At 34.9% G+C, this 15,177-nt stretch overlaps 1 protein-coding gene across 1 annotated transcript; it reads left to right on the forward strand.

Moving 5' to 3' along the window:
* The first annotated feature begins 247 nt into the window (after positions 1–247).
* itgb7 (integrin, beta 7) lies at positions 248–15,097 on the forward strand. Its single transcript, XM_081381474.1, has 16 exons — positions 248–511; positions 2,119–2,167; positions 2,271–2,350; positions 5,854–6,052; positions 6,321–6,491; positions 7,227–7,468; positions 7,611–7,766; positions 7,919–8,014; positions 8,583–8,672; positions 9,323–9,463; positions 9,570–9,757; positions 11,422–11,648; positions 11,737–11,944; positions 13,669–13,859; positions 13,968–14,128; positions 14,292–15,097. The coding sequence occupies exons 2-16, from the start codon at positions 2,119–2,121 to the stop codon at positions 14,388–14,390; spliced, it is 2,298 nt and encodes a 765-aa protein (XP_081237600.1). The 5' UTR covers positions 248–511; the 3' UTR covers positions 14,391–15,097.
* Positions 15,098–15,177: the final 80 nt, after the last annotated feature.

Genomic DNA, 15,177 nt, shown 5'->3' on the forward strand with positions numbered 1-15,177 from the left:
CATTTCTTATCAAATTGTATAGAGCGAATACTATTCTCATCTTATTTGAATATTTTGAAGCGTGCTGCATTTGGCTTGTGGGTTGGAAGTTACAAAAGTAAGACACGCAGTGACAACTAAAATATAAGACAGGAAGAGGAAGAGGTGAACTAAAGTGACCGCATTATTCCAGTAGCTCTAGCAGGGTAGCCTATCTCTGTGATGTGATCGATAAGCTGTGTCTCAAATCCTAGTGAACTTCCTATTTAGACATCATGTCTAAACATCATAGGCGCATGTGACATTTTTGGGAACCACATACACAGTGTATTTTTTTTTTTTTTTTTAGCTTCATAGCCGTGTACCCTGCTTAAACATGCTGCAAGTGTCTGTAGCGACCAAATATGCTGTCTAGGTAGGAAGCTCACTAGATTTTGAGACACAATAGACATTTTGGCGAGAATCATGATGACGTCTCCAGTGACGCTTTGAATTCGCATTCACACATTCTGCACGACATCTCACATTTACGGTAAGAGACGATTAAAATGATTTCAAATTTTAATAGATTTAGTTGTGTTGGATTCTATCTAATTGACTTGGGTTTGTTAAGGATTGACAAGTTTAGTTTATAACAGTTTGAAAAGTACCATTTGAATTTGGAGAAAAGCAAGTTAGTTGAATTGAATTAGGAAATTGTTGCTGTAGGGCTGAAACTGGTAGACTGACCAACATACAGGATGGGTGTCCCACTTTGTTTGAAATTAATTAAATAAATAAATTAAGAAAAAATAACTAAATACACTTTTGCCTAGATAGTTAATATGAAATTGGGTTAAAAAAAATGTAAAAGATTTTTCAAAGGGTTAAAAATAGTTTCTGTTTACATGACAAGTAATGACATATTAACTCTACAATGTAATTTATGAACCCAATATTTACATAATGAACTAAAAGTGCCATTACTTGGGTGTTTTGTAACTACAAATGTACATCGTTTTAGCTTAATTAATTAGAGTACCATTCATTTTTTCCCCTCACTTCCACTCCAAACATTTTCAAGGTTTTCTAATTAGAAAATCAACAACAACAAAATACATACAAACTACCATGTTGTTAAAAAGGTGCTACATATTTTGTAGCTCTTTATATGCTTTGTCTCATATTGCTCCTATTGCAAAACCATTGTTTCTGTATTTAATTATGGATTATTAATTGTTTCAGACTTTATTTTATTCTGGCATATTTGCTTTCTTAATTATTTAAGCTACACAATTTGGAATTTATATGAAATTTTTTTTTTTTTTTTTTTAGCCGAGTTGTCTATTAGAATGCTTGCTTTACTAATGTATACTTTACTAATATACAGTATATATATATATATCAACATAATAATCAGGTGCAGTAATACATTTTTTTGTTTAAAAGAGTTTTGTTCTCTCGGTTTCTCTGAATGTTTCCGTTACCAAAACAGGGCTAACCCAAAAATCTGAATTTTTCCACACGCTACTTAAAAAAACTACTTAAAAAAACAGCTGACAGTTGCACCTAGATTAAGGTCAGATTGTTACTACTGAGAAAGTATGCTAGAATGTGTGTTTTCACTTTTGGATAAGTTGTCTCTATGTCCATTTGCTATAGTTAATGCTGAGCGATAAAGAGGAAGAGTGACATGCTGTGGTTTTGTATGTCTGTCTGTCGCCTTGGTTTACAGATGCTTGCACACATCCATCGCCTGACTCATAGTCACATGTCTGGTGTTAAGTATGTTCACATGAATGAGAAGTAGGCTATACAGCGTAGTGGAAGTGCAGTTGTGTTTTTTAAAACGTTTAGCATTTAGTTCTGTTTTTCTTGATTCGTGTGCCTGTCATATGGTATAGTATGTCACGCACATGTAGAAATCCTTTTTTTTTTTTATCAGATGTGATTTGTCATTCTGGTCCCAAAAACACAGATATTTCAATATTTATTTATATATTTATTTGTGTAAAAAGGAATTATTCCAATTTTACTTCATGGACAGTATCTTGGAAATACAGTATTAGTAAGGTATATTTCATATTAGAATTCTAATATATTCGATGAGCTTGAAATGAACTTTTTGTCATTATAACCTAAAACACTCTTTTTCTGCAGATGAAGGCTTTTGTGATAGCTGTGACAGTTCTCTTTCACTGTATACAAGGTAATGCACATAGACATCCATGCCTTTTAAGAAAAGTAAAACGTCTTTGATGCTTTTGATATTTGATTTTACTAAAGTGTGCATTTTATTATGTGCATTTTAGGGCAAGAACCATTTTGTCAATCTCACCCTTCATGTTCTGAATGTATAAGGAGTCCTGGATGTGCGTGGTGCACACAGATGGTAGGTTATCATGTGAATGGATCAATAAGTAGTTTAATTGAACCTTCCCCAAGAGTCAGTTTCCCATGATCAGGATGGAGAAGATGTCATACTTTGTCAGAGCTGATGAGAACTGAGAGAAGAGATTACTGAGAAACAAAGCGTTCACATTTAACTTTGTGCTCCCTTTTGGAGGCTCTTTCCTGCTGTGGTACCTGTGGTTTAGCATGTTTTTCTGTGCAAACTTAACAGCTGCTTCATTGTAAAACCCTGAGAGTTCAGATCAGAATACTCAAAACATTTGTTGAAACTGATTACCTCAAAAAAATTTAAGTAAACTAACTCAATTTTTTAAAGTTAACTAACTCAAAGATTCAGTTAGATCTTAAAAATGTTGTACTACACAAACGTGTTAATTACAATTCGGATGAAAAATTAAAAATGCTAACTCATACAGTTTATTTGCATGAACATCCTATTAATTCAGACCTTTATGATTAAGTGCTAGTTAGCAATAGCTAGCTTATGCTAATTTAACCATCAAAGGGTCTATCTACTCTAGCCAACATTCAGTAAAGCATTGAACATTTGCAGCCCATCCTCGACCTAACCACAGACTCTATTCTTCAACACAATGGTAACAGCTCCAACCTAACAGAAAAGTCTGTGTACCTTCGGATAATTTGTTTTCTTGTTTTTGTCTTCTAAACGGAAAAAACGAAGAAACCGTTCATTTCACATATTCGACCCTTCTCATGAACATAAATAAACAAATCTCGCATCGTTTTTTTTCTCCAATTTTTTTTTTGTTTTCATCACACTTTGTTCTACTCCGCCAAATGGAAATACAATAAAACCAAATTGGATAAACAGCTTGAATATTCGGTCTCTACATGGGTGGGAATAAAACGCCCCTTTCCGCTGATTGGTCAACCAAGATCAAGCCGTGCTGTCATCAGTTCTTGTTATTATTCTTTGTTATTATTCTTATTTTTATAGAGTTTATTGCAACAACGTTTAATCTGCTGAGGTAAACCAATAAATGGCCCAAGACAAATCGGGGCAGAGCCTAGACAGAGCTTTCTTATGTGTAGCCTACACATAAATTTGTGTGCCGTGAAATACTAATTTATCGCATTAGCCTAAATAATAATTTACGTGGCATCTGCTCTCACAACTACCCCTAGCCTACATATTTGGCACACCGCCTGTTTTATTTAGCTGACCAACTCTCAAAATATGTGTGCCGAAGCTGTCCCTTTAACAATTGTAAGGCCTACCCAATCGTTTCAACGACAGTTTCCGATGAGCGGGTGAAGGTTTACTGCGTGTTACTGTATTTTCAGCGTGGCAAAGTAGTTTAATTCCAATTAAACTTTTATCTGACTCCATTTTATCACGACCTACAATTTAGGTTAGAATGCCAATTGGTTATTGGTCATTTATATAATAGTGTAGCGACACATTTGATTATTCTATTCAACTCTTTACTTTATATTTTACCCGTTCATTAGGAATCTATGTCGCTTTGAGGTCCTCACGCCGGCTGTTTAACAAGAGTCTCACGATCACAAACTTGCCAGTTTTGGTCACTAAACAAAGGTAATTGGCTAATATCTTAGATGGTCACATTGATGCTTACTCAATCAAAGATATTTTTGTATAGCCCCCCGTTGTCAGTATACACTTGAATTAAAGTAACGTTTTCTTCAGACAGAGGTCATGGCCACTACTACAGATATAAGCCGACCAACATTACTTTCTCTGGTCTCTAGTCCATCACTAATCTGATGCAGATTTGCGGTAACATACAAATCTGTTTAATCTACTTGGAATAATAATTTCAGAGTAAGTCAGAATAAATCCAAATGTAACAATTTATTATGTCAGGTAAATGTATCATGCCAATTACATAATCAGTTCAAAGATAATAAATACAAAACATCAAATGCTCTGGAAAAAAGAGAAAAGATGTGAACCTGACATTAGAAAATACATGATGCTGAGTGTCTTGAGCACATTCAGCATCACTGGCTGATTTGAACTACAAATCGCCCCTAGCCTCTTGTGACATTTCTTTAGGTACTCAGACCAAGACAGAAACTTTCACATGGAAACATTTGTTAACAGTGGGAATTTACATTCAAGTTTACACATTTGTACCAGTCGCATTGAAACATTTCAAATGATACCAAACATGTATAGCGTTGTGTGATAATTGTTCACAATAAACCATATAGATTTTTGGGTGAATTTCAGGTGATCTCAGCATGAGAGATAAACGGAATGGGGGAACAGGAGTGAAGGAAGAGAAATGTAAATTAATATAATACTGAGGTGACTGACTCAGTGTGGTTCCGTCTTGGAATGGGCTGCTACTTTCTCGTGAGAGAGTTCAATTAATTTCCTTTTTTTTCTCAGAGAGTTGTCCTCTCTTCCAGTTTTTCCAGTCTTACACTCTTAACTATCACTACACTATCAAACATGTACTAACATGTAGTTAAGGCTGCTGTTATTCATGCATTAATCCTTATGACCCATGTTGGAGATTAATATTTTTTTCGTAAATTAATTGGTAAATTCGTGCAAACAAAGCACTCGCTTCGCTTCATAAAACTGAGGTTAAACCATTGGAGTCACATGGATTACTTTTATAATGTTTTTACGACCTTTCTGGGTCTTGAAATTAGACTGTCAATGGAGGGACAGAAAGCTCTCAGATTTCATTAAAAAGATCTTCATTTGTGTTCCGAAGATGAACAAATGTCTAACAAAAGTTTGGAATGACATGAGAGGGAGTAATTAATGACAGAATTTTACTTTTTTGGGTGAACTAACCATTTAATGTTATAATTCCTGGAATTTTATTTAAAGTAGAGAATGCTCAACGTTCATTCAGTTCATTTCTGAAGCCTTCAGAAGATTCTAGTTTATATTGCATATATTTACCAGAGTCATTTGTGCAATTTTAAAACCAATAAATCATTAAATCAATTAAATAAAGTCAAGTATATTTGTATAGCGCTTTTCACAATACAGATTGTATCAAAGCAGCTTCACAGTATTAAATTAAAATAATACAACAAGGTTTGTTTCTAGTGGAATTTATTGATTGATAAAATAAAATTAAATATCCCCAAAATATCCCCAACTGAGCAAGCCAAAGGCAACAGCGGCAAGGAACCGAAAAACTCCATCAAGTTTATAAATAAACATTTATACAATTTATAAATGTGTATAATGGGATAACGAACCATTTTAAAAATGATTCAAATTTAACAAAACCGCCCCTATATCTCCTATATTGTAAATGTGAAATAAATTGGTATCAAAATCGTTATTTCTACCCTGATTTGACCCGTATCATGATTTGGTGTTGGTCACTTATAATAAATATGTTTAGATGTTACCATATGAAGCACATTTTAAGGACATGTGTATATTATTATTATTATTATTATTATGTTTTATAATTGCTTATAATAACTGATTGTACTTGAATTGCTTATTTCCTTGTGATGCAGGACTTTTTAAAATCAGGCGAGTCTAATGAACGGCGCTGTGATTCTCCCGAGTCTCTGAAGGCCAGGAGTTGTAGAGAGGATAATGTGATCAATCCTGGAGAACATCCCTTGGTCCATATAAAGAACAGTGACCTCAGCAACAGTCCTGAAAATGTGGTCCAACTCAAACCTCAGAATGTCAACATTACACTCAGAGTTGGTGAGCTTACTCAGACATACAGCAGCATGCTGCAACTTAATGGAACATAAGCTTGAGAGTATTTACACTTTAGTGTAATTGTTCACTTTAATATGTACAGTAGATGTAATATTATACAGCAAAGATATACAGGCTTATGTATCTTACACATACAATACACCATATATAGCAATTGGCACAAAAACAACCATATTTTTGACTCTCCTTAACATTGTTAGTCAATAGTGTGAATGCAGTCCCTAATTATTTTTTTATTTCACGTGTGCAGGAGTTCCATATGAATTCACAATTGAGTTTAAGAGGGCTCAGGGTTACCCTATAGATATGTACTACCTGATGGACCTGAGCTATTCCATGAAAGATGATCTGGAGCAAATTAAAACTCTGGGGCAGAAAATCCTCAAGAAGCTGAAGGACATCACAGAGACCGTCCGGATCGGTGAGAATCGCTAACTGAAATACTAGCAGCAATGTGGCTAACCAATGATGATTTTTTAACAAATTAGGGACAATTATTTCTAAATAGAACATAATTAGTATTTCCAGGTCTGGAAAATACATTTAAATATTAAATGTATTTATTATACTCTGCTCATATTTCATAACTTATAAAACTTTAAAAAATAAATATTTTGTGTTATCATTTTATTTTAAAGTACACCACCATTCAAAGTTTGGGGTCAGTAAGATTTTCTTTTACAAAAAGAAAATTGTTCTTTTGAACTTTCTAAAATATTAAGCAGCGCAGTTTTTAACATTGATAATAAGCAATTTTTATTGAGAATCAAATCATAATTTTAGAATGATTTCGAAGGATCATGTGACATTGAAGACTGGAGTAATGATGCTGAAAATATATCTTTGCCATTACAGGAATAAATTATATCTTAAAATATATGAATACATTTATTTTAAATTGTAATAATATTTCACAATATTACTGTTTTTACTGCATTTGTATTAAATAAATACATAAATACAGCCTTGGTAAGTATAAAAGAAAACATTTAAAAAGTCCTACTGACAAGTTATCTTATTGCTTAGTTAAAAAAAGTGAAAAACGTAACTGTCAATTAAAATAGACCTATTTGAACTGTAATTTTAAAGAATAGGCAGTGGTTGAACTAGAGCTATGTTTCTGTCATTTATCCTAAGCCCTTTCTCCATATTTCAGGTTTCGGATCTTTTGTTGATAAGGAGATGTTGCCGTATGTCAGTCAGGTGAAGGCAAGACGTCTGAACCCCTGCCCCAATCGTATAGATACCTGCCAACCAGCTTTCAGTTTTCAGAATGTCCTGCCATTGACTGACGATGCCAAGGAGTTTGAACGAGAAGTTAGCAAACAGAAAATCTCTGGCAACCTGGACTCTCCTGAGGCTGGTCTGGATGCAATAATGCAGGCTGCAGTCTGTAAGGTGAGAGCTGATTTGCCATGAATGAATGGAATTACATGTAAAGATTTCATCCACAAGTTGCCATTTTTGTGTGCAGTATATCAGAGTCTGTGAAAAGCTACTGTACATGAAAAAGTATTTATTTTTTGTTTTCTCACCACAGGAGAAGATTGGATGGAAGGATGTGACACGGATTCTGGTTTACACATCTGATGATACTTTCCACATGGCAGGAGATGGACGACTAGGTGGTGTCTTTCAGCCACATAATGGACAGTGTCATCTTAATGAGAAAGGTTCCTATAATGGAAAAGCCTATGTGAGTGTTGCTCATTTAATGATGAACATTCTTTATGCGTTTTCTGTTGTAGATAAAATAACAAAAGAATAAAAATTCAACTTTAAGAGGAATATAAGTGGGATAGTTTGCATATGGAGACAAAATAAAAATCATATTCAATTCTCCTACAGGATTACCCATCAGTGGGCCATGTATCTAGAGTTCTGCAGGAAAACAATATTCAGCTCATATTTGCTGTGACTGAGGGCATTTATCCAGCATATAAGGTTTGAGGGAAATATATATACTGTACAATACTGTTCAAAAGTTTGGTGTGAGTAAGTTTTTTAAAATTTATTTTAAGAAATTACTACTTTTATTCAGGAAGGATGCATTACATTGATGCAGTTAAGAATACTGAAAAAAATATTTATTATGTTTTCCACAAAAATCTTAAGCAGCACAACATATTTATTGAGCACCAAATCAGCATGTTAGAATAATTTGATAAAAGGATCATGTAACACTGAAGACTGAAGTAATGTCTGCTGAAAATTCAGCTTCACCATTACAGAAATAAATCTACAAAATATTAATTTTATATGTAACACTGTTTCACAGTATTACTGTCTCCTGTATTTTTGGTCAAACTCAATGGTCATAAGAGAAACTTATGGAAACTTAACTAGACCTCTTTCAAAAACATAAAAAATCTTACCGACCCATAACTTTTGAACAGCATTGTGTATACATTTAAATATTTAAATATATCTATTATAATAATAATTTATATGTATTATTAAAATATAATCCTCTCTTTTTCCATCTTTCGCACACACACAAATATATTCACAGGCACTGAGTGCATTGATTCCTCAGTCTGTGGTTGGTGTATTAAAGAATGACTCTAGTAATGTTGTTGATCTCATCTCTGAAGCCTATGGGGTGAGTTTTTTCATCTTTGCTATCCTATGTTTTGACCCTATTTAGTGGCTTGTGCACTCGCCCTACTTCCCACTTGAACTAATTACAATTGGCTGTAGGAGCAAAATAGTCATCGTTTCCCTGCTGTTTTTCACTTCTGCTTGATGGTTAAATAATTTACTAAATTAACTGAAACTGTGTGTGGGTGTGTTTGTGCCTATTACATGGATGGCCTACTTTCTAAATCAATAAATAAATGGTCATAAATGGAATTATTTAAGTTTAAATTATCTTATTATGTGATCATTATTATGATCATGTGACTGCGGAGTCATATTAGAGACTTTAAACTAGCACAGCGTAAGAAACTGCAGTCAAACGGTCAATTATACAGTTTACTGGTCATTACTTGAAACTATTTTACCATAGCATGAAACAATTGACCATTCAGCATAAAGTATTGCAGACAGCCACATTTATTTTTGCTTTGACACTTTAAACTCTTTAACTAATAATTAAACAACTTATTGAAAAAACATAACTACAAATAATCAGTATGTCTACATATAACTGGCAAATTTGCCATAGATATATATGTTTTTGCTTTTATTATTTCATATGACTGTATATTTTTATATACATACTGAATATATATATTTTTTGTGGGCCAGAATTTGTCGTCCACACTGGTGTTGGAGCAGGAGGGAGCTCCAAAAGAAGTGGATGTGTCCTATAGGTCTTCATGTAAAGGGAATCAGGCAGATACTGAATGGAAGGAGAGAGGAGAGTGTCAAGGCATCAAGCATGAGAAGGTGAGCGCCACCATCAGTGGTTTCCTCATAATTATCATAAACCAGAAAAAATTTGTTTTTGTGTCTGATAAGTTTTGTTTTTTCTTGTGATTTATTATATGTATAGATTAAGTTCCAAGTACGTTTGAACGCATCTGCGTGTCTGAAGGAGCCTCAGACATTTCGGATTAGAATGCAAGGTATCAGTGAGGAAGTGAAGATCACAGTGCGTACAGAGTGTGACTGTAAATGTGGTGCAGAGAAGGCTTCTAAACACTGCAACAGTATAGGAACGCTCTCATGCGGCGTGTGCAGGTGAGCCCTCTAGCATCTCAGCAGAGAACTACACATCAGCTGACAGAATCTGTGAAAGATGTCATGATTAAAGGCACAGTATGTAAGTTTCATTGCTAGAGGTAGTTTATTCAAAACAATAACAAAGGAGTAGTTTGGAATCATGGGAGTTGTCGTCTTCACCTCCACAGCCGATGGAAATAAATCAGACGGGACTCGTGCAGAAATCATGAGCTTATCGCAGTGTTTCCGAACCCTGTTCCTGGAGGCACACCAACAAACTATTCCTAATCAAACACACCTGATTCAACATCAGCGCATTAGAGACTCAAAGACAGGGGTGTCCAATCCTGCTCCTTGAGGGCCATTGTCCAGCATATTTAGGGGCGTGTCCAGGAGCACAGGGGCTCCAGTGCGTCATCAAGTAGGGGCGTGTCCAGGAGCTCAGGGGCTCCAGTGCGTCATCGAGCCCCCGTTTTAGCCCCGCCCAAAAAATCCGGAACACAGCAACGGTGAAAAACTGTTTAACGGTCTAACTCCACAATTCAGTACTTCACAATGCACAGTCTTTGTAATATGATTTAGCAATACATTTCTAACATTTATAATGTGTTTAGAATTTTTTTTTAGAATTGCCTTTACAGGGACTTTAACGTCCACCTCCTTCTTCCCTGAACCTGAACTTTGTTACAGTTCCATTTGATCATTTAAATTAACATTAATTTATTTCATTCTAATGAAATAGCCCCAAGTGCCGAATTACTTCTCATACAGGTCACTTTATTTGACGAATTAAAGTTGTAGGGTAACGCAGCTCTATTTTAATAGGTCAAGCCATCATGCTAAAATACAATCGTACTCTGTGCGTTAGCTCGGTGGCTGGTGTGAGGTACTTGTTGCACATTGAGGTAGGCCTAAGTCAGATCAATATTAGAATATCATATTAATAAAAGCTGGATGACTTGTGTTGCTAAATGGCTCTTTCTGATTTTGCTATGTTAGCCACTTGACAAAATAGTGTTGTCTCTGAGGCATGGTACAAAAATGTTACTTGAGGTAAATCAAGAAAACAATAGATTCAAATAATAAGACTAACTGTGTTGAGCTATATAACAATGGTTAGTTTGGGATAATGTAAGTCAACATAATATATAACACTGATATTTTATCCAAAAATCTTACATATTGTGCCTTTAAAGACTATATTAAGGAATAAAGGAATGAGTAATTCAACTAAAAATTCACCCAACCCTGTATTATTTTCTTCTTCCATGAAACTGAGATTGTCCAAGGTGTTTTCCATGGTGATTTATTCTACCAAGCGCCAAAACTGTCAGCTCACAAATTTTATTTGTTAGTCTCGAATTGTAAACAGTCAGTAAAATTGTCACACATTGTGTTGTGATTGGTCAGGTGACAGTAAACAATGGGGTTTGGCCTAAAAAAATTAAATTAAATTAAATAAATATATTTTTAACTTGGCCGTATAAATCACCATCTCCTTCTGTGTTTCACATAAGAAAGAAAATAAAACAGCACCAGAATGATATGTGATGTCATGCCAACATATTGATATATTTAAATAATCTTTTAAGTGAATATGTGGTTTTGTTTGTACAAGTGTACATTTTTGTATGTCTCACTCTCATTTTTTACTTAAATTGTGTGTGTAATGTGTGTATTAGCTGTGATGAAGGGTATTTGGGTCAGCACTGCGAGTGTGTGCAACAAAGCGATGCGGACTCTACCGCCAACATGCTGGCATCCTGTCGGCCTGACAACAGCTCTCTGGTGTGCAGTGGACATGGCACCTGTCAGTGTGGCAAGTGTGTGTGTCAAGGCCACTACAGTGGGAAGTACTGCGAGTGTGATGACAATAGTTGTGAAAACCATAATGGCAAGTCCTGTAATGGTAAGCAAAATATTTGGCCTTAATATGTTTGTTTCTTTAAGTTTCGCCTTCAAGACTCACTATCTACTCCTATGCGTGGTTGTCATAGGACAGGGAACATGCAAGTGTGGAATATGTGAATGTAAAGAAAACTACTCGGGGTCTGCGTGCGAGTGCTCGCCTAGCCAAGACAAGTGTATTAATGACAAGGGGCTTTGCAGCGGTAAAGGCAAATGCACTTGCAACCGCTGTCAGTGTAACACAGGCTTCATGGGAGATTACTGCTCTACATTCATCGACGCTTGCATGCTGTTTAAGTGAGTATCTCTTCCTGTGATCTGATATCTGTTTCAAGATTATCTTTAGTGAGTTGTGCAGTTGTGTGTGGGGTTTGTTACGTCTTTAAACCACTATTTCAGTTTCCTCTGTCTGTTTGTTCAATAAGTCATACATTTAATAATGATTATAATGTTGCATAGCAAGACATTTGAAATGTGACATAAGTTGCATCCCAAATGACGCATTATACACTGTGCACTTATACACTATGCACTGATACACTATGTACTCATCCGTGTAGTGTAGGAAGTTTATAAGGTTATTTTGTCATTCAACAAAAGAGTCAGATGCTCCTCCCCCTGTAATTAAAGTCATAGATATTTATACGTAGATGCCTCATTCGATCGCTCCAGACACGAAGGCGCGCCTGCCATCTTGCAACGGTCAGCGTGCCATCACTCACAGTAAGAATCAATGATGGCACATCATTGCGCAGCTTCTGGCTGTGAAACTGCCATGATTTAAATTTCCAAAGAAATGGGATAGCCTTTTATTGGTGAAAATGTGTTGGGCATCAAGCCCTCAATATTAACTCAATATTGCAGGTTTTTACTAAGGTAATTGTAATCTTTTTACTATGGGAACTATGATTAAAGTTGCAACAGTTGAGTGCACATTCCACACTGCGTTTTTTCAGTTAATTTAGTGCATCATCCGGGTATTTAAAGTGCACTTTTTTTTTGTGTGTGTGAACACACTACTCACACTATTTATACTTAAAGGGATACTCCACTTTAAAATGAAAATTCTGTCATCATATACTCACCCTCATGTTGTTTCAAACCTGTATGAATTTCTTTCTTCTGCTGAACAGAAAGGAAGATATTTAGAAGATTATCAGTAACCAGACAGTTTTTGGGTCCCATTGACTTCCATAGTAGGAAAAAAAATATACTATGGAAGTCAATGGTACCATAAACTGTCTGGTTACTGACATTCTTCTAAATATCTTCCTTTCTGTTCAGCAGAAGAAAGAAATTCATACAGGTTTGAAACAACATGAGGGTGAGTATATGATGACAGAATTTTCATTTTAAAGTGGAGTATCCCTTTAAAAACGTCACAGAATAGTGCATAAGTATGCGAATTGGGATGCACCTATAATGTCTGGTCCTCATTAAAGCTTATTCTGGCCACCCACTTTGAATGGAAGAGACTATCTGATGGACATGTAACAAGCAACCACAGTTTGTGCTTTCTAGGCCACATTGATCTGAGATATATTATACCACATCAATAGACCAGTGTGGGAAAAAATTTATTGGTACGACAGTCTCTGTGAAATACTGTATATATATATATATATATATATATATATATACGTATTATATCACTCATAAAACAACAAAAAAGTAAAATTCACTGCGTGTGAATTTGTACTTGCTACTAAGTGCCTCAAACAAAACGTGTGATAATCTTTGGCATCCAGTCATTAGTTCTTTCTCAAGTGCTCATTGGATAAAACTGATAACATGATAAAAGTATTTCCAGGTGGAATGAAAAAAAAACCCTATTTGCTTTATGCTCTGATGCTGCATGCATAACACCAGCCAAGAGCATACTGTATAGTGTTAGCAAATCCAAGGTCATGGGTTCGATTAAAGCATGAACTGATACCTTAAATCCTATGTCCTACAAATGAAAAGTCACTTTGGATAAAAGTGTCTGACTGATGCCTTTCTCTGTTTTAATGTGTCTGTAGGGAATGTGTGGCATGTCATGTGGAAGCTGGTACTTCTGATGCCAGTGTCTGCGCTGAGAAATGTTTGAATTCTGAAATCTCTCGTCTTGAAGGCACTCATGAGCTGCATTGCACATATCAAGATGCCATTTCCTACGAAGTAGAACTTGGTGCTAAAGGCAAAATTATTCTTCGATATGCAGACCTGCCCCGTATGTATTAAAAATCATTCATTTGATTAGACCACACGTATATCTGTATGACACAGAATTGGTGTAACGAATGTTAAAAGTTAAAATGTTTTTTATTTCCTTCTGTAGGTTCCATTGATAAGACTACAGTTATAATTGGCAGCTCTGTGTCAGGCATAATTGTTATTGGCATTATAATAATCATTATATACCGTGCCTTGCTGGAACTGTATGACTATAGAGAATATCAGAACTTCGTCAAAGCACAGAACCAGACCGAATGGAATGAGGTGATGTGCACTCAGAGACACAAACACATTTAGCAGTTTAGGCTATAAATGTGGAGCAAACTATAACCTGTGTATACAAAATTATGTTTAAGTGCTTCAGTGTGAAATGAAAGAATTTACAGATTGAATATTTAACAATCTAATGTTTCTCTGTTCAATGCAGGTCCAGAATCCTCTTTTCAAAGGTGCCACAACAACGGTGATTAACCCTTTGCATATGCAAAATGAAGAGAACGCAAAGCAACATTCTGCAATTATTTAACATTCTGAAAGAGGATTCATCTGAAACGTTAATCTTTCAAAGTTTGTTATTGTAATATCTTTTTTTTTTTGTTTTTTTATGTTTTTCTATTGTACATCTTACACTGTGCAAATTTAACTTCTTTAAAATGTACATTCTAAGCTAGCAATAAAAGTATTGCAGTACAGGAGAACAGGACTGTTATAAATATGGTGATGTATTTTATGCATATTAATATGTATGCTGAACAGAAAGCCTTGAGTTTCTCTTATGATTAAATAGAGCTGTCCAGATTATTGTAAAACTAAACAACTCTATCTAAGAGAACTTGCATTTTTAAGCCATGGGTCCCTCAAGAATCTCCTCTGGGAAATCCTTATAGTCCTTATAATGTCAGCAACTTTATAGTTTACTTTGTAGTTTAATTTATTTTTTTAAATGACGGCTTCAACATTTATGTTTGAGGTATGACTTTGTGTTATTTATGTTGTTGAAAATAAAACATGAAAGTTAACCTCAGTTTATTTTTCTCATTGATCCAAAATAACTTTTCTGTATATAGAATATTTTCTTGATAAAATTCCCATAGGAAATTCCAGAGGGGACCTACAATGAATCACGTTGGCCTACCATTGATGTCTGATTAGCTTTACTGCTACGTTTAATAGGGTTATTTTTGTATTTTACTTGACCTGGGTAAGAAAAATAATAAAGGTGCCATTAAAACCAAATTGTATGTTTTCTTTCATGTTTTAATTTCAGTGTATTTAAATCAATTTAATTAATAGATCACCTTCTATTGTACGTT

Source organism: Scardinius erythrophthalmus (genome assembly GCF_964197995.2).
Source record: "Scardinius erythrophthalmus genome assembly, chromosome: 12".
NCBI lineage: Eukaryota > Metazoa > Chordata > Actinopteri > Cypriniformes > Leuciscidae > Scardinius > Scardinius erythrophthalmus.